Below are 19,996 nucleotides of genomic sequence, written 5' to 3' on the forward strand. Positions count from 1 at the left end.
GGCCTGACCTCTCCACGGCTACTGGACGCCAGGCGAGTGACCTGCCCTCTCTGAGCTTCAATTTCCTAATCTGTAAATAGGACAATGATACTGTTGCGCTACATGCAAGACTGCTGCGAGCGTTGCAGCGAGAGGCAGGAGAGAGGACAAAGCAGGAACTCAGGCAACGTTGCTTCCCCTACTCCCAGGTGTTCGCACGCATGCGTGTACCTATGGGGGGGTGTCCCCAAACAATTCCCCAGATTCCTTCTAGGCCTTTGACGCTGTGTCGAGGGTGTTGAGGGGCAGGGTGTCCATCCTGGAACCCCTCTGCTCAGCAGGGGAGAGTCAGAGACTTGGCCGTCCAACTCCCTTTCCCCGCTGGCCCTGTGCTCACGGACCCAGAGTCAAGACGTTGAATTCAGCATACGGTATTTATTGCTGCTCGGCAGGGCGAGGGCCCGCTGGAAGACGGGTCAGGGCATGCCCCCTGCACCTCAGGGGCCAAACGCCCTGGCCACCAGGGACACACAGGCTTCAGTGGCTCTCAGGCGCTGCAGATGACATGGTGTGGGGATCCTGCGTGATGGAGGGTGACGCTGGTCCCTGAGGGCAGATGGAGGAGGAGGCAGAGCTGGGGACGAAGCGTTGGAGCGTGGCATGTAAGAGAGCTCCTCACCCCTACCCTTGAGACAGCCAGACCCCAGCAGGGAGGCCTGAACTGACTCACACACACGGCCCCATCCTTTCCCCTCCCAAAGAACTACCGTTTTCAGCAATTCCAGGAAGCTGGACTCATAGGAGAAATTTGCCAGGAAAGACCCCTTCAGCTTCAGTTGCAAAGTCATGCTTGGCCCTGGGGGTCCAAAAGTATGGCTAGGACCCCGCAACGAGGGCCGATTCCCGGAGGCCCAGGCACCCTCTGCCCCCACCCACAGTCTCACTCCCCCACAACACCCCTCCAGAGTCTCTCGGAAGCTCAGGACCGGGGCACCCCCCGTCTCCCTGCTCCCCTTCCCTGTCCTCCAGCCCCCACCTGCTCCACATGAGCCGCCGAGGAGGGTCAGGAGGAGGACGAGAGGCAGCCCAGACTCCATCGCGGCCACCTTGCTTCTGGGATGGAAGATGCTGAAGTGCCGACCCTCAGCACGGCTTCCGGGGACGGGGGGAATCTGGGCGACTGGATTTTCCGGTTCTCCCAGTGGGGCCCTTAGGACCCAGGCAGGGCCAGTCACGGGCTCTGGGGAAAACAGAGGGTGGTCCCCTCTCCTCGACTGGTGCCCCACCCTCCCCCATGTCTCTAGGCTTGAGGAGGTGGGGTGCTGGCCCTACAGAGAGGGACATGGAGAGGGAAGTGGGGACCAGGGCGGTGTCCCTGCTGCATGTGTCTGGGCTCCACCCGTACTTGGGCCTCTCATGGCTCTTTAGGGATTAATTATTAACTGCAGTTAATTTTCTTCATTCTTGCCACCAAAGGGCTCAGGAATGTGGGTCCAAAAGGGAGGGGTGGATTAAGCCAGTTTTCTTCGCAAGCCCCAGCGTCCTGCTTCCCCAGCTTCAGTGGCTTCCTAGGTGAGAAATCTGGGTGACAGGGACCTTCCACCTGTGAACGTTTTGTTTTAGTCACTCTAGCACATTCTAGATATTCAGGTGGAGACATGAGTTCCATCGAACGTCCTCCCAGCCCCACCTGTGCGGAAGGGATGCCCACCTGCTCCCAGTCGAGACCCTGGTGCATAGGCGCTCAGAAATGCGAGCACCGGTCGGATGTGTACAGGGAATTACTGCCCTTCATGAAAAACCAGGAAAGTAAGACCAGAGACGGCAAATGACTTGCTAAGGTCACTCAGCGGGTCAGTGGCAGAGAGACCAGAACTCAGCCCTCATTGTGCCAGGCATAAGGGGCCGCGCTGGGAGGACGGGCACACCAGCCACGTAAATCTGCGGGAACGTGAGCACACAGGGGACGGGCCTGTGGCTTCCCCTCTGCACCCTCTCCCCTTCCCCAAGGCGGCGGGACTGAGTGCGGAGGGGTGGAGGCAGAGAGCGCCCGGCAGTCAGAGAGAAGCTGCAGCGAGACCAGGGGAACGAAAAGGCAGAGACGGCTGCACCGTGACCACCACGTGAGGCGTCCTGGGACTCCCAGGCTTGCGCTGGAGAGCAGGGGCCACGTGGAAGAATGTGGGGACCAGAAGAGCAGCAGGGACAGAGAGCTAGTGGGCTTGGAGGAGGGTGGAGCACCCCCCTTTCCTAGCTGGTGCGGCCCCTTTCTATAGGCTCATCACAAACACTATCTCTTTAATGCTCACACTGGCCCTTTGAAGTAGGTGCTAGGCCACCACCGGTTTAAAGGTGAGAAACCAAGACTTAGGGCAGGAGACCTGCTAGAGGATGCACAGCCCGGTGCAGTAGACTCCGCCCCGTGCTGAGCCTGCGAGGATCAGGCTGGGGCTCTGGCTTTCCACGTTGCACTGGCCCTGAACATGACACGTCTTTCCTGGCGCCCCCTTCTCGCTTCCCCTCCTCTGCCAAGGCAGTGGAAAGCTTTGTGGGTGGCGTCCGGGCTGGTGTTTGCCCTCCCGCCCCACCCTGAGGGCTCCTGAGGGTCAGACCCACAATCCTAGGCCGGACTGTCCCCCACAACCCCAGCGCCCAAGCTTCCCCAAGGGGCCCTCCTGACCCCCAGTGGTTGTACTTCTTAGGAACAAGAGGAGGACCTTGGATGGGACGCTTAGGTCTCCCTGTTGTGACGAGGGTCTGGAGTGGGCTGTGGGCCACCTCAGCCCCAGGGGACAAGTCCCTAGTCTGGGAAGGGCCCAAGGGCCAGGTGGGGAATCCTGAGGCTCTTACTCACTCTCCCCCCACATGGCACTTCCTGGGATCAGCTGGGACAGGTTAATCCCCTGGGACAGCTTGGTGACCTCTCCCTGGATATGGAGATTCTGGTGTTGATGGAGGCCCCGGCACACCTGGCTCTTGTAATGGGCCCCAGAGCCTTTAAAGAGCTGGGGAGATGGGCCTGGGCACGACGCGGCAACTGGCGCCATGGACGCCGCGCTGCTGCTGCTGCTGCTGGGCCTGCGGGCCGCGGCCGCTCGCGGTGAGTGAGGTCCTGGGCGGGACGTGGGCTTGGGACCCGGGCAGATGGTCACCTCTTCTGACCCCATCCTATTGTTTTTCTTCTTTTTCCAACAGCTCAGCTGACCCCACCGAGGACTCCTGACATAGTGTCTGCGGGTGTCCCCTCCGTCTCCGCGGGTGTCCCCACCGTCTCCGCGGGTCTCTCCACCATCTCCGCGGGTCTCCCCACCGTCTCCGCGGGTGTCCCCACCGTCTCCGCGGGTGTCCCCACCGTCTCTGGAGGTCTCCCCTCCGTCTCTGGAGATCTCCCCACCGTCTCCGCGGGTGTCCCCACCGTCTCTGGAGATCTCCCCACCGTCTCCGCGGGTGTCCCCACCGTCTCCGCGGGTCTCTCCACCGTCTCTGGAGATCTCCCCACCGTCTCCGCGGGTGTCCCCACCGTCTCCGCGGGTCTCTCCACCGTCTCCACGGGTCTCCCCACCGTCTCCGCGGGTCTCCCCACCGTCTCTGGAGGTCTCCCCACCGTCTCCGCGGGTGTCCCCTCCGTCTCCGCGGGTGTCCCCACCGTCTCCGCGGGTGTCCCCACCGTCTCTGGAGGTCTCCCCACCGTCTCGGCGGGTGTCCCCACGGTCTCCGCGGGTGTCCCCACCGTCTCGGCGGGTCTGCCCACCGTCTCCGCGGGTCTGCCCACCGTCTCCGCGGGTCTCCCCACCGTCTCCGCGGGTCTCCCCACCGTCTCTGGAGGTCTCCCCACCGTCTCCGCGGGTGTCCCCACCGTTTCTGCGGGTGTCCCCACCGTCTCTGGAGGTCTCCCCACCGTCTCCGCGGGTGTCCCCACCGTTTCCGCGGGTGTCCCCACCGTCTCCGCGGGTCTCCCCACCGTCTCTGGAAGTCTCCCCACCGTCTCCGCGGGTGTCCCCACCGTCTCCGCGGGTGTCCCCTCCGTCTCTGCGGGTGTCCCCACCGTCTCCGAGGGTCTCCCCACCGTCTCCGCGGGTGTCCCCACCGTCTCCGCGGGTGTCCCCTCCGTCTCTGCGGGTGTCCCCACCGTCTCCGAGGGTCTCCCCACCGTCTCCGCGGGTGTCCCCACCGTCTCCGCGGGTCTCCCCACCGTCTCCGAGGGTCTCCCCACCGTCTCTGCGGGTGTCCCCACCGTCTCTGCGAGTTTCTCAACAGCTTCTACAGCCTCGGGGGGTTTTCCCAGCAGTCCTCAGACTTCAGCTGTGACCGTTTCTGGCGGCGCGTCGGGAGCAGTGTCCACACCATCAGGTGGTATCTCTGTTGCTGGACCATCCTCCGAGAACTCTGCAGCTCAGCCTGTCGCTCTGGGGCGGGGCTTCGGGCGCTCTCAGAGGAAGTCTGGTGGCTTCTTAGAACCTCACTGGGACCAGCTCCCTTGCCTTTGAGGCTATACAAGGCCCTTCTTTCTGTTTTTCAATTTATCAACTTTTTCTCTTGTGGTCAGTGCCTTTTGTATCTGCCTAAGACATTTTTTTTTGCCTACTTCAAGGTCATGAAAATATTCTGTGCATTTTCCCAGAAGCTTTATTATTTTAGCTTTCAAATTTAAGCCTACGATCCACCTCAGATTAATTTCTGTGTGTGGAGTGAGGTAGAGGTCAGGGTTCATTTCTTCCCCCTTACGAATATCCAGTTACCCCAGAACCATTTGTTTCAGACCCTCCCCGGTCCCTACCACCGAGCCGAGAGAGCACCTTTCCTGACAGCCACGTGACCACGTCGCTGCGGTCTGCCTGTCACTTCTTACTCTCCCGCCACGCTGCTCAGGGCTGCGGCGTCGCGGCCAGTCTTGGGACCTGGCAGTGTGGGTCCTCCGCTTTCGTTTCTCTTTAAGAAACAGTCCTTCGCTTCTCACAGAATCAGTTCATCAGTGTCTGCCAAGAACTTGCGAGGGTCTCGGCTGTGCGTGCGTTGCATGTGGCTTCTGCTCTGCTCTCGCTTGGCTCTCTCCTAGCAGTTTCTTCCCTCTGTCCTCCTAGGACCCGTCTCCCCCACGGCTCCTGGAACTGCTCCAACCGTGCCTGGGACTTCTGCGTCGAGTGTGGCTGTCTCAGGAGGTCCCACTGCCACCACGGCTGGAGCGGCCACCACGTCCCCCGGGCTCAGCGTCCTGACCAGTAAGGCGCCTTCATTGGCCTGTTCTCTCTTACTCCCCGGCAGCCACGCCTGGCCCCTGCGGGGGCAGCTCAGGGACAGTCATTAATGCCTGCTTTCAACTGCATTTTGAGCCTGTCTGAGGACGTCTCTCAAACACCTCTATCTTAAAGGGGCTTCGTTGCCCCCTCGAGCCTCTGGTCAGACGAGTGGCCAGATGTCAGTGATCCGACTCTGCCTTGAAAGGCTCTCCCCTGTCCTCCCCACGGCCACTCCGTCTGCCCAGGCCGGAGTCCTCCCCTCCAGAGAGCCTGCCCTCCTGCCTACCTCTGTCCTCCTCTTCCCCTCCCCTTCGTTCCTGGCAGAGGGATCTTGGGGAGCCCCGAGGAAGGCTGAGAGCAGGAAAGGAGTGGAGGGAAGACAGGGCAGCAGGCTCTGGTCCCCCAGAGGACCCGAGTCAGGGTGCGTGGAGGGGAACACAGGGGCTCCGAGGAAGCAGAGGCCTCAGATCCAGGGACATGGACAACAGAGCCTGAGACCTGCGGGGCAGGTCAGCAAGGAGAGGTGTGTGTGTCCCTGAGCAGTCTGGGGACCGACAGACACGTGCACAGGTGTCGGGGAAGCGGTGACTGGGGCTTGGTTGGAAGCCTTTAGAAGCCCCCATTGAGATTGTGCTTCCAAGGTGACAGGAGCGAACACCACAGAGAGATGTGGTCTCAGAGCCACACAGACACCAGAGTCACCGAGAGAAAGACGGAAAGTCACAGAGGGCAGCGAGGTGGGGGGCACTGGAGGTACCACCTGCCTCAGTCACTGTCCCTCTCTTTGCGCCTCAGGTCTGGAGCCTCAGAAGAAGGACTCTGTCCCAGACTGGGCCATCGTGCTGATCACTCTCACTCTGGTGGCAGCGATTGTCAGCCTAGTGTATGGTATCAAGAAGGTGAGCGAAGCTGTGGCCCAAGAGTGCGGGTCCCCAAGGCCAGTGAGGCTGGGACCTGGTGCCCCAGGACTCCAAGGACAGGCTTCAGGGAGGAGGATGACTAAGGAGCCCTGGTCCCGGTGGCTGAGAGGAGACGTTGGCCTGGCAGGGAGGAGGAGCTGCGGGCTGAGAGAGAGAGAGAGAGAGAGAGAGAGAGAGAGGCCGGGCAGGGGGTGCTGGGGCTGAGCAGCCCATGGCGGCATGAAACTCAGCTCCGGGTAGTGAAGAACCAGCTCTGCAGAGCCACATTAACCTGGGTTTTGGGTCTTGGCTCTGCCATTATAGCTGCGTGACCTTGTGCAAGTTACTTAACTTCTCTGTGCTCCAGATCCTCCAATACTAAGTAATACTTAAACAGCACTTAGTACGTGCCGGTGCTGTACATACAGCAGCCCAGTGGTACAGTGATAGCATTAGCCTTGGTTTTACGGCACGGTCACGGAGTCCTGGCTGAAGTGAGAGCAGCGCCCACCTCGCAGGGCGGAGGGGAGGACCACATGGGTTTCGCACATAAAGCACCTGGCGGTGCCTGGCACACAGTAGTGCTAGTACCTGGTCCTACTCATTATTACTGTTTTGCTCAAAGAGAAACACTGAGCGCCTGGGGGTTGGGGGAGGCGGCAGTCCCAGGAGGGGCTGAGGGCTGGCCAGCGGGGCCAGGTCCTCAGTTAACCCACCCTACCATCCCTCGTCTGCAGGCCTGCCAGTTCCGGAAGGAGATGAGTCTGGGGTGTGGCTGTGGCTCTGTGACCCCTTACAGCTGCCACCATGAGGCCACCAGCCAGCGCTATTCCGTCAAATGAAAGGCGGGGCCAGGGTAGCAGAAGGCGCCTCCCCTTGGGCTTCCTTCTTCCTCTCCCCAGTGGACTCATTCCTGGCTCACCTGTCCCTTCACCCTGGCTGGGAGCATGTCCTGCAGGTTCATTCCCGGCATCAGCGGCCCCCCAGGTCTCCCCGACCAGCGGCGTGAGGGGGAGTCCACGGTCAGTCGCAAGATTCCGGTTCCGGACCTGGGAAGGGGCTCCCCCTACACCTCCCTCCGTAGGGAGCCCCCTCAGGACGGGCGAGGCGCGCTCCTCTGTGTGGTCCCTTAGACCACTCCGGGAGGGTGCTGGGCACAGTTCTTGCTAAATAAAGCAGCACTTCCTCCACTGGTCTCCCGCCGCCTTTGCCCGCGAGCGCAGGCTTTGCCACGCGGGCGCCAACCGGCCAAGTCTAGTCCACTTACCAGGTGTGTGACTGTGGGCAGGTCCCTTCCCCGAGCCGAGGCTTGTTCATCCTCATCTCTAAAAAGAGGATGACACTGCCCAGCTCATGAACTACAGCCCATAGGTGAGGAGCTTGGCACCTCTGCAGTACACAGAAATGCGCGTACACCTGGCCCCTCGGCCTCCAGCTCAACAAACAGCAGCTGCCTGTAAAAGGCCTCCCTGGGCCTCTACCTGCCTCCAGAAGCCTGTGTCCTTGGGCTGGAGCAGGGGCTGACAGAGAAGGGAGGGGATGTTTATTCACAAAGACTGACAAATGCTCATTCCAAAGCAGGGACTCTCAGCTTCAGCACTGTCGCCGTACTGGGCTGGACGGTTCTTTGTTGTGGAGACTGTTCCCTGCGTTATCGGATGTCTAGCAGCGTCTCTGGCCTCTGCCCCCTAGATGCAAGTAGAGCCCCCTCCAAGTCATGACAAGAATATCTCCAGAAACTGCCAAATGTCCCTTGTGGGAGACAAAATTGCTCCTCCCTGTAGAGGACCACTGTCCTAGAAGCCTGGGTCCCTGAGGAAAGGGTAGGGTAGGGGAATAGTGGAAAGGGAATTGTCAGTAGCCCCTGAGTCCAGATGGAGTTGCAGGGGAAGGCCTGACTCTGCCTCAGTTTCCCCGTCCTGCAGGCTGCATTGCCTGGGAGACAGGCAGCCCGGGTCTGAGCAGGCAGTCTTTGGCCTGACTCCACGCAGCCTCATTGATCTCCCATTAGTCACATTAATGAGCAGTTGGCCTCCTGTCCTCTTCCCACCTATCCCAGCCCTGCCTACGGCTTAGGGACGAGTCACTCCTAGCAACAAGAGGAACCCACACGCCCAGGCCTCTCATCCTCTCACGAGCCCTGCTGCCCCAGGGCCCTGGCCTTCTGCCCCCAGGTCCCAGCCGCTCCACTCCCTCTGCTGCCCACTTCCCTCAGAAAGGCATCAGCCAGCTCTGGTTTCCACTCCGTCCAGGCGAGTAAACATTTATTGAGCACCTGCTGTGTGCCAGGCACTGTCCCAGGGCTGACGACACAGCAGTGATTGAGAAAGACTCTGCCCACAGTGCTCACTTTCTGTCGGCCCGCAGCGAGCAACCGGCAAATGCTGGAGAAGCGGGGGGACTTTGCTCTCCTAGAGACCCAGGCAGCCTGTCCTCCCCTTCTCCAGCCCCACGCACTGCCACTGGGGAGACAAGTGACAGTCTCTGAGCTAATGCTTGCTCTAGCGGGGAATGAGGAGGAAGAGCAGGGAGCTCCCTGAAACGAGGTACCTACATTTCTGTACAGGGGTGCATGGTGGCTTGGAGGCAAAGAGACAGTCGCTGGGCTGAGGTGGGAGGGGACGCAGGTAGAGCGAGGCAGAAGCCCCTGTACCCTAGCATCTGCCAATGATCTCGGCCTCAGTTTCTCTGGGTGGCCTCACCATCTGCGTCCCTGGGGTCCTATCTGTCTTGTTTCTGTCACTGCCTCTGCTGGCTCCCCATCTTGCTGTGTCATCTCTGGACTTGGCGGAGCACGTGTCCCCACAGCAGCATGAGAGGTTTCCCTTCTTTGCTCTTTCACCTGCTCCACCCGGGTGGACAGAGCGGCCATGTGTGAGTACAGGGTGTGGGAGCTGGGCTGACAGGCAGGAGGGCGCACATGACGCTGGAGATGGATCAGGATGAGAACCTGCTCCCAGAACCCCCACCCTGCCCGCCTCCAGCTCTGCTCAGCCCTTCTAGAACCCGGCCATCCATTCCCCACCTCCCCAGAGCCCTGAAGGCCACCCCCGCCCCAGCCTCTTCCCTCCACTGGGCCTGGGTCAGGAGTCTGCCCCCTCCCGGTTTCTTTTCCCTGCCCCTAGATCCCACCCCTCCGGCAGGCACCCAGGTACCCAGCCCCATGACGCAGAGGCAGCTGCGGTCTCCTGTTATCAGGGCACCCCTGTGGGGTGTGGCGGATCCATTTGTTTAAGGTTTAGTCCTGAGGGGCCCCAGCCTCCATGACGTCAAGCCTGGCTCCATATAAGGTGGAGGGTCCCCAGCCCACGGTCCCCAAGCAGCTGCCCAGCTCTGCAACATGAAGCTGGCCCACAGCCTCGGCTCCACCTTTGGCCTCCGGTGCTGCCTCCTCTTCCTTCTAGCTTCTTGGGAGGCAGGTAAGATGCCCCCAGGGGTGAAGGGGTCACCATTGCACAGGGGCTAGAAGACAGAGAGGGCTTGTTTCCTAGCATTCACAGGATTTGACGGCCAATCACAGAAATGAATGAAGGCAGGTGGGCACGGGGCTGCTGCATACAGTTGTCTAGAATGTTCACTGCTCAAGTTTCCAGGCTAAGGCGCATGTAGGAGATGAAATCCAGCCTGTGCTCTGCTCCTTAAGACATGGCTCTCAGGGCTGCATCCACCCAGGGGGATTCTTCAATTTCGCATAAAGGCGCTGCATGGGTTGTCACCCTGGGTGGGCAGGGGTGGGGGCCTGGCACTCACTGGGCACCTGCCCTGTGCAGGGAACTCACACATGCTCGTGGCAGTGCCTCATTCCGTCTCTTCAACACTGCTGAGATGGTTAATAACATCCCCTTCTATAGTCCGGAAGAGCGAGACTCCGAGAGGTTAGGGGCTCGCGCCCCATCACACACCTACAGGGAGGCGAGCAGGGGTTCCACCCACACTGCGGGCAGCCCTGGTGCTGGGGTGGGGGGTGAGCCGCTCTCCTGAGACCGCTGTCCTGTGCAGACCTAGGCTGGAGTCCCGGCCGCCGCATTTCGCTAGTCTGGCCCGCACGGTCTGTAAAATGGGGAGGAGGCTGCCACCTGGCCACAGCCCAGTCAGCGCTTCCCGCGGACACGCAGCCAGACTCGTTCCAGGCACTTCATCCTCGTTCGCTTGCTTAGCCCCTGGCAACTCAAGGAGTGTGCCAAAGGTTCTGTTCCTGTGAGCTTTCTGAGTTAGAAAATCCCGGCTCAGATGAGAAAGTGAATACGGAAAAGTGTGATGATCAAAACGGACCCTAAAGATAAGAGGCAATTGCCAAATTCCATCCCTTAGATGAGACACAGTCGTGTGACTGAACCCAGGGAGCAGAGATGCCAAACACGGGGGCAGTTTGGAGGGCCTGAGTGGTCCGGAGGAGGGTCCCCACAGGTAGACGCACGCGGCAGGGTCAGGGAGACTGCATGCTGGCGGAGTCACCCGTCGCCACACTGGCCACACCAGGGCCGGGAAAGTCGGGAGTCTGGCATGCTCCAGCGGGCGGGCAGGGCAGGCAGCACCTTCTCCTTCCAGCCGTGCCTGTGCCCTGAGCTCAGGGCCACGCTGCGGACAGGTGGATGGTGGCAGGGGCAGGGGCTGAGTCTCCGATAGGCCTCAGCAGTGCGTCCCGTCCTTGCCCTGCCTTGATGCCCGTTCCCCTCCGTCGAGGGTCCAGGGACAGAGGCCGCAGAGCTGCCCTCCGCCTCTCGCCCCCGATCTCGCCCACCTTCGCGTCCCGTTCCCGCCAGGCAGACGGTCCGCGGGCTGCTCGCTGCCGCCCCGGGAAGAGGAACCGCAGGCGCGGAAAGGAGCGAGTCACGAGCCGGCTCCACACCCACTCGCTCTGCAGGAGGGTTGCTCCCGGGCAAAGCGCCGCACAGGCCGGACGGGCGACTCCGCGGGCGACGCCGCAGGGCTCCGTGGGTGTGGCGGGCCGGCTGGAGGGAGCGGGCAGGGGCCGAGAGGAGCTGGTCGCTTAGGTTCTGCAGAGCGCAGCGACACGGGGATGGGTGGGGAGGGCCTGAGGACGGGGCGGGGCGGGCACCTGGCTGTGCCCGGCAGACAGTGAGGCCAGGGTAGGGGGGGGAAGAGGGACCGACCAGGGTGAATGAAGCGCACCGTTCTGGGGCGCACACTGCCATTGGTCCACAGGACCAGTCAATACCCGCACTCAGGTGACTAGATCCTGGAAGCCCAGAGCTGGCATCGCGCGGAACCACAGTGCAGAGTCTGAGTGCGTCGGCGGCCCAAGGAAGCACTGGTGGCGCAGGCGATGGGAATCCCGGCTGGGGTCCTGGGAACAACCCAACAAGGACATTTTCCTTCCGCAAATGATATTTGATTTAACCTCCATGACGAAAATAATGTATGCTCATTATAGAAACTGGAAAACAGAAAAATTAGAAAGAAAACAAAATCTCCCCAAATACTCTCTACTCCCCAGGCAATCATTTGGTACATTTCCGTTTCCTTTCTTTTTCTACATTTGTGTTTTAGGTCACCTATGAGCTCATATTGCATAGACGTTTTAGTAAGCATTTCTGCACAGTATTGCACATGGCGTGTGCCACGTTGCGGGCTGGGGAGGCAGGACACGGAGACGCCAGGAAACACTCGGAATGTTCTTTCGGGTGAGGCTGCTCAGCAGAGACTCCGAGGTGTGTGTCGCTTAGCAGGATGTCCTCTTTTTCAAACAAGTGAACAAAGCCGATGGAAGAGAACTTTGGAACTGGACACAGTTTTGATGCTGTGGAATTTGTTTTCATTCTTTTGTCCAGGTTTAACATCCACCTACAATGTCTTGTGCTAAAGCTAGATTTTCCTCTTTGCACCCCCTGCCTATACTTCAGTGACCAAAACAGTTCTTTTCAGGCCATTATTGTAGTCAGTGAAATGAATATCTCATGGTGAAATAAAGTTGCTACCAACAGTAGATCTACTGGGAAGAAGAGATGGTCATCTCAGCCTGGGGGGCAAGTCACTGCTTTACCTCCTGGCTGGGCTCAGGGTCAAGGAATCCCTCAAGCTTCAACTCCACACTTTACAATCTATGGTTCCACAACTGTTCAATGAAGATCTGTAATTCTAAGATCTAGATATCCAAGTCTAGTCATTGACTGTGATCCTGTGGTTAAATGACAACTGGTATGTCAGAATTGGTGGGCCAGAGGCCTTCTTTTTTTTTTTTTTTTTTTTTAAACTGGAAATCCCTTTATCTTCTAATTTTTTTTTTTGTAGAGACAGGGTCTCGCTATGTTGCCAGGCTGTTCTTGAACTCCTGGCCTCAAGCAATCCTCTTGCCTGGGCCTCCCAAAGTGCTGGGATTACAGACCTGAGCCACTGTGCCCATCCAAGAGATCTTCTTTTATTAATAACATCTTTTTATCTCAGGAGCTCAATTATTAATATTTAACATAGCAGAAATTACCTCTTGGTCTTCCTGTGGCGGTCACAATTTTTTTTAGTGTGCATAATGAAAGGTCATTGGCTTCTAAACAGTTTTTATGAGTCTTAATCTCTTCAATAAATTTTTTTTTTTTTTTTTTTGAGACAGAGTCTTGCTCTGTTGCCAGGGCTAGAGTGCCATGGCGTCAGCCTAGCTCACAGCAACCTCAAACTCCTGGGCTCAAGCAATCCTACTGCCTCAGCCTCCCAAGTAGCTGGGACTGCCGGCATGCGCCACCATGCCTGGCTAATTTTTCTATATATATTTTTAGTTGTCCAGCTAATTTCTTTCTATTTTTAGTAGAGATGGGGTCTCGAACTCCTGAGCTTGAGTGATCCTCCCGCCTCGGCCTCCCAGAGTACTAGGATTATAGGCGTGAGCCACCACGCCCGGCCTGTTCAATAAATTTTTATGAAATGCCTCCTATAGGCCAGACACTCTTCTAGGCAGGAGACACCACAATGAACAAAAACCATAAAAATCCCTGCCATTGTGGAAATTCAACTGCATTGACTGTATTTTAGAAAGCGGCGAGTGTTCTGTTGATGAGACACAGCAGGCAAGGTGGCCCAGGAGAGCCGGGGCTGTCATTTTGAAGGGTGGTCAAGATAGGCCTCAGCGGCAGCAAGCAGGCCGGAGGGCAAGATGCGGCTCAGGTCCCTTTCCCAGGAGGAGAAGGACAGGGCAAACAAGAGGTGGTTCAAAGACTACACTTCAGATTCACCAAAACTTTAAAAAGTCGCCTATGCCCCCGAGCCTTCCATGCTCCATACCTCCTTTAGTTCTGCTGTTAAGCTGGTGCAGTGGGCATCACTGTTCCATGCAGTTGAGGACACGGGGCTTCAGAGCACCTGAGTGACCCAAGCAAGGGTGCAAAGAGTTGGACCCCAGACTGCAGCCCTCCGCTCTGATCCCTTAAAGCCAGTGGAATTTGCCACTCTGTGCTGCTGCCTCGACACTCACTCGGTGGGTACTTATTCATCCCTTCTGTTTAACAGCATCTCGGGATGTGAAAAGTCTTGACTTTGCCAATTAACTTCTTTGCATCTCTTTTCCTCACCTGTAGAACAGTAAGATCAGAACTCTCGCTTCACAGATTCGTGGCAAAGATTAAATAAACAAATATATGAACAGCATCCTTCATGGGGGTCCACAGATGCCAGGGTCTGGCTGTGTACTGTGGCCTTAACCAGTAAGAGTCTGGCCTGGGAGCCCACACTGTGTGTTCAAATTCTGTCTCCACCTCCTCCTTGCTAGGTGTCTTTGAGAAGAGTACTTAACCACTCTGAACCTTCTTTCCTCATCTGTACAGCTGGGAAACAGTCTAGCTCTCAACCTCAAAGGGTTCTTGTGAAAAGTAAATGAATTAACATAAGTCCTCACTGGTGGGACCTGCCCGTCTCACAGTGAGTGCTCAAGAAAGCTTGGCTGTTGCTATCGCTGTGGGACTGTGTACAAGTCACCTTTCCTCCATGAAATTCAAGTTTCTCAGATGTAAAACAGAGGCGGCTGACAGCTTCTAGGGAGCCCCGAGGGGAGTCGGGAGAGCGACCACCACCGAGGAGAATCCAGAAAGAGAACATCTGTGAGGCAAGCAGCCAGGCGCCAGGCCCGGGGAAGGTGCCCCGTCAATGGCTGTTATGGGCGATGCTGCCCAGGCACCGGGCGTGGAATGGGCACAGCGGAGCGAGGGCTGGATAGTCCGACTGTCCTCTCCCCCAGCCTCGGTTCCCTTCGGGACATGGGCTTCGCTATTGCCCTCAGCCACTTCTTGTCCCACCCACATTTCTTTCAAGGACTGAGCTCCCCAGCCCCGACTGTCCTGTCCACAAGCAGGTGGGTGGATTGTGGTTTCCCGCGATTTGGAGCAGGCCCAGGTTCTGGTCGCCGCCCTGGGCTAACAGAGGCTGGAAGTCTCAGTCCTGCAGCGGCACTGCCTGGCTCGCTCGTTGCCGAGCTCTTGGCTTTCACTCTCCCCGCCAGATATCAGAGACCTCCCCTCTGTCCCCGTCCGGTTGTGTTTTCCCATGGAATTAAGGCCCATATCTGTCCACTGATAGGGGTGTTTTCCCTCACACCCTGTCCTTAAACACAGTCAGTCCCTCCTGGGACCCAGCTGCCTCATTCACTGCTGTCACGACCCCCAAGCAGATACCCTTTCCCTTCAGGAAGACCCCTTCATCCATCCCCAGACGGCTTGAAGTGTGTGAAGAGGGAGCCTCGTGGGGTGATCATTCCCCTCACCCAGACCCAGCTTCATGGCCAAAGTGAAAGAGCTTCCCATCCCCTCCTCCACCCATCCTCCATTCCCCTCACATGTCTCCCTCGCCACCTGGGCCCACCTGTGCATCCCTGCGGGGATTCTGCAAGAGCTCTCACCTCGGCCTCTCACGTGGTTACATCTGGGATGGAGCTAGGAGTTGTCGAAAGATGGAGACTCTAATGTTTATTCCCTTGCCTCTAAGTTCTGCCACGGAAAGGGGATTCCATCCCATAAGTCTATAAGCCTGAAGAAGCACTGGCAGAGCAAAATGCCAGTGGATACCCGCTCTCGAACCTTACCATTCAACAGGCATGGCAGGGAATGGAGGCTGACAGGCACATAACTATGATGCCGAGCTGAAGGTAACAGGAAAAAGTGATTAGTGAAGACTTTTTTGAGCACTGACATGAAGCTAGATCTTATCTGCTTGGAGCAATCAGGAAAGATGCCCTGAAGCCACAGGCCCTCCGGTGGAGGGCCGAGGGTAGATGCGCAGAAGGGGAGGTGTGTGCTTGCCAAAGGCGCACCCCAACTAACCCACGGAGGCTGCAGGGGAGAGTGGGGACTGGATGTCGTAGTATTTGGAGGAGACTGGCTGGGGAAACGTATCTGGAGGGAAAAGCGACTCCTCAAGAGGTGGGTAGGCAGGGAGTCAGGGAAGAACACGGGGAAAGTTTCTTATTTGCCGCTCTCCATCCACAGGTGCTGCTCCATTTCAAGAATGGCAGAAAACTGGTGAACCCTCAATGTCTGATCACTTATCCCACCTCACTGTAGGCCCTGTTTCTGGTACTCTCTCTGTCCACACTGTTCTGTCTTCAGGACAAAGACCTCCAGACCTTCCTAAATCTACAGAAACCTCGAAGCCAAAACGCCACTGCAACACCACACACCATTCTGAGCCAATTCACCAACCTATAGACAACTCCAAAAGTACAGACCACAAAAGACCCACAGCTGATCATGAAGCTCCTACCACTTCGGAACAAAACCCCAGCAATCAAGGAAAAGAGCCAATTACCCGGAACAAACGCTCTGTTGATCCTGCTAACTCCACTACCGAACATAAAGATTCCTCTGATAAAAAGGATCTAACCCCAGCTCCCAAGAGCAAAACGACTTGTCGTAGGTCCACAATAGGAAAACCAACGGTAACAAGAAACTCAGATAAAACCGTAAGACCTGTGGAAAAGACCGCCATTACTTTACGTAATAAAAGTACCATATCACCTAAGACTACAATTCCTTACTACCTCTCAGACAATTCAGGGAGCAACAAAAATACAATATCCTCCTCAGAAAAAATCACATCAGCCACAAAAACAACATACAAGGCTATAAAAACCCTACAGAAGTCAGAAAAACCTGAAGATAGAACTACAGTTGCGTCAGACAAGCTCCAGATGAAAACTACAAAACACATAAAAGAGACCACATTGGCTAGTGAGAAGACCATAAGAGCCTCTGCAAAGCCTACAGAACATGGAGAAAAGACCACATTATCCAGTGAAAAGACCACCCTATCCCCAGTAAAGCCCACACAACATGAGGAGAAGACTCCCTCAGGCAATGAGAAGACCACATCATACTCAGCAAAGCTCACACAACATGTAGAAAAGACCACATCAGGCAATGAGAAGACCACACTATACTTAGTAAAGCCTACACAACATGGAGAAAAGACCACATCAGCCAATGAGAAGACCACAACATACTCAGCAAAGCCTACACAACATGGAGAAAAGGCCACATCAGCCAATGAAAAGACCACACCATCCCCAGGAAAGCCCACACAACATGGGGAACAGACCACATCAGCCAATGAGAACACCACACCATACTCAGTAAAGCCCACACAACATGGAGAAAAGACCACATCAGTCAATGAGAAGACCACAACATACTCAGCAAAGCCTACACAACATGGAGAAAAGACCACATCAGCCAATGAGAACACCACACCATACTCAGTAAAGCCCACACAACATGGAGGAAAGACCACATCAGATAATGAGAAGATCACACCATACTCAGCAGAGCCTACACAACATGGAGAAAAGACCACATCAGCCGATGAGAACACCACATCATACCCAGCAGAGTCTACACAACAGGGAGAAAAGGCCACATCAGCCAATGAGAAGACCACACCATCCCCAGGAAAGCCCACACAACATGGGGAAAAGACCACATCAGCCAATGAGAAGACCACACCATACTCAGCAGAGCCTACACAACATGGAGAAAAGACCACATCAGCCAATGAGAAGACCACACCATACTCAGCAAAGCCTACACAACAGGGAGAAAAGGCCACATCAGCCAATGAGAACACCACACCATCCTCAGTAAAGCCCACACAACATGGAGAAAAGACCACATCAGACAATGAGAAGATCACACCATACTCAGCAGAGCCTACACAACATGGAGAAAAGACCACATCAGCCAATGAGAACACCACACCATCCTCAGTAAAGCCCACACAACATGGAGAAAAGACCACATCAGACAATGAGAAGATCACACCATACTCAGCAAAGCCTATACAACATGGAGAAAAGACCACATCAGCCAATAAGAAGACCACACTATCCCCAGGAAAGCCCACACAACATGGGGAAAAGACCACATCAGCCGATGAGAACACCACATCATACCCAGCAGAGTCTACACAACATGGAGAAAAGACCACATCAGTCAATGAGAACACCACACCATCCTCAGTAAAGCCCACACAACATGGAGAAAAGACCACATCAGACAATGAGAAGACCACACCACACTCAGCAGAGCCTACACAACATGGAGAAAAGACCACATCAGCCAATGAGAACACCACCCCATCCCCAGTAAAGTCCACACAACATGAAGAAAAGATTACATCAGCCAATGAGAAGACCACACCATACTCAGCAGAGCCTACACAACATGGAGAAAAGATCACATCAGGCAGTGAGAAGACCACACCATCCCCAGTAAAGCCTCCACAACATGAGAAGAAGACCACATCAGCCAATGAGAAGACCATACCATCCACAGTAAAGTCTACACAACATCCCGAAAAGTTGACATCAGCCCATGGAATGGCCATAAAACCTTCAACAAAGCCAACAGAACAGGAAGAAAAGACAGTATCGCCCCATGAGAAGATGACACAAGTACCAGAAAAATCTACAAAACACCCAGAAAATACCCCATTAGCCACAGAGAAAGCCAGAAGAACCTCAGAAAAGCCTACAGTACACCCAAAGAAGACCACATCCACCATAGGGAAAACCACACCAGTCCCAGCAAAACCTACAGAAAACCCAGAAAATACAGCAGTCACAAAGAGTGTAAGACCTCCAGTCACGGTTGCTGGAGACAAATCCATCGCTAGTACTTCTCCTTATCTACATAAAACTGAGGTTACCCATCAGGTGCCCATTGGTTCTTTCACGCTCACTGCATCGAGAATGGAGCTGAGTTCCATCATGTCAGAAGCCTCAGGCAACAAGAGCCATCAATACCAGAATAAAGATGGCTCCCAGGGAGGTCTCCATTCTGGACAGATGGATGAGAATGATCCATTCCCTGCATGGGCCATAGTTATTGTGATTCTGGTGGCCGTGATTCTTCTCCTGGTGTTCCTTGGCGTGGTCTTCTTGGTAAGGGGTAGGGGTGCCCCAGGGAAATATCTCCTCAACTCCTGTGGGATAGGGAGTTGAAGAGAGTTTAGGGGTCAGAGTTAGAGGGAATAATGTCTAGGAAAAGAGACATGACGGGGGTGACGGAGATGATAAGAGAGGGGGAGTAGTGGTGAAAACTAAGGGGAAGAAAATAAATACATGGGATGTAAAAAGTTAGAACTGGGTATAAAAAGTTGGAACAGACATAAAAAGTTGGAGCTGTAGTTGAGAAAAAAAAGGTGTGAAAGAGAGAAAATTTAGGGGTGGAGATAGAGTCTGGGGCTTGAGAATAGGGGAAATAAGGACAAGGAGAATAGGATGCGGGGCATTGGAGAAGGAGTTTGGGACTTGGTGTGTTGGATCTGGGGCTAGAATGAGGACCAAGGGTTGGATGGAATGTTGAGAAAGGAGCCATCCGAAGGTCGGGGTCAGGGAGGACAGGGTGAAGGGCCCGACGTGCAGGTGGCATGGCAGATGGTTCTCATTCCTCCTCTCTCGTCCCGATCACAGGTCTCTTACGTGATGCGGACACGCCGTGGACTGACCCAGAACACCCAAGACAACGACCCAGAGGATGAGGGCGGCCCCAACTCCTACCCAGTCTACCTGATGGAGCAGCAGACCCTTGGCAGGGGCCAGATCCCTTCCCCACGATGATCCCGGAGAAGGCGCTCTGCACCTTTCCTGAATGAGGAACCGGACCCACAAGTTCTATTTCCTGGACTCTGGGGAGGGCAGAGAATACTGATAGTTAGCAGCATTACCCTTCCCTCTGTTCTTAATTGCAACTGGTTGGGGAATGAGGTGACAAGCAAGGAGGACTCAAGTTTAGGGGACAAAGAATGTGTGAATCATGGTCTGAGAATGAGAAGCTGTTTGATGGACATGTCGGGTGGGGACCAATGCGGGACACTGAGTCAGGGGAGGGGCATGGCTAAGGGAAGGACAGGAGCCTTGGAAGACAGGGCCTCGGACTGACTGTGAGTGGGCCTTATGGGCAGTGGGGAGACTGAGGACAGAGCCTCTGGGTTTCAGGAACAATCTGTATTATTTCCGCTCACCATTATGCAAGAGTTTGTGTGTAAACAGGCTCGCGTCTGAGTTCCCAGGACCCTTGTCTTTTTTTTTTTTTTTTTTTTTGGGACACAGTCTCACTCTGTTGCCCAGACTAGAGTGCCGTGGCGTCAGCCTAGCTCACAGCAACCTCAACTCCTGGGCTCAAGCGATCCTCCTGCCTCAGCCTCCCGAGTAGCTGGGACTACAGGCATGCACCACCAAGCCCGGCTAATTTTTTCTATTTTCAATTGCCCAGCTAATTTTTCTCTATTTTTAGTAGAGATGGGGTCTCCTTCTTGCTCAGGCTGGTCCTGAACTCCTGAGCTCAAGCAATCTTCCTGCCTCAGCCTCCCAGAGTGCTAGGATTACAAGTGTGAGCCACCGCTCCTGGCCTTCTTTTTCTTTTTCTTTTAATGAAAAAATAGGATCTA

At 55.9% G+C, this 19,996-nt stretch overlaps 3 protein-coding genes across 3 annotated transcripts; 2 read left to right on the top strand and 1 right to left on the bottom strand.

Moving 5' to 3' along the window:
* Positions 1 to 526: 526 nt before the first annotated feature.
* On the bottom strand, positions 527 to 1,076 carry SFTA2 (surfactant associated 2). Its single transcript, XM_069488478.1, has 3 exons — positions 1,016 to 1,076; positions 747 to 835; positions 527 to 613 (listed from the first exon to the last, which is right to left on the bottom strand). The coding sequence occupies exons 1-3, from the start codon at positions 1,074 to 1,076 to the stop codon at positions 527 to 529; spliced, it is 237 nt and encodes a 78-aa protein (XP_069344579.1).
* A 1,948-nt stretch (positions 1,077 to 3,024) lies between these two features.
* On the top strand, positions 3,025 to 17,986 carry MUCL3 (mucin like 3). The gene is made up of 9 exons (XM_069488479.1): positions 3,025 to 3,079; positions 3,175 to 4,332; positions 5,061 to 5,198; positions 6,012 to 6,115; positions 7,018 to 7,195; positions 9,241 to 9,327; positions 9,406 to 9,534; positions 15,541 to 17,905; positions 17,956 to 17,986. The coding sequence occupies exons 1-9, from the start codon at positions 3,025 to 3,027 to the stop codon at positions 17,984 to 17,986; spliced, it is 4,245 nt and encodes a 1,414-aa protein (XP_069344580.1).
* Positions 17,987 to 17,990: 4 nt separating this feature from the next.
* Positions 17,991 to 19,166, top strand: LOC138395846 (mucin-like protein 3). Its single transcript, XM_069488854.1, has 2 exons — positions 17,991 to 18,488; positions 19,020 to 19,166. The coding sequence occupies exons 1-2, from the start codon at positions 17,991 to 17,993 to the stop codon at positions 19,164 to 19,166; spliced, it is 645 nt and encodes a 214-aa protein (XP_069344955.1).
* The last annotated feature ends 830 nt before the right edge of the window (positions 19,167 to 19,996 follow it).

Source organism: Eulemur rufifrons, chromosome 15 (assembly GCF_041146395.1).
Source record: "Eulemur rufifrons isolate Redbay chromosome 15, OSU_ERuf_1, whole genome shotgun sequence".
Classification (NCBI taxonomy): Eukaryota; Metazoa; Chordata; class Mammalia; order Primates; family Lemuridae; genus Eulemur; species Eulemur rufifrons.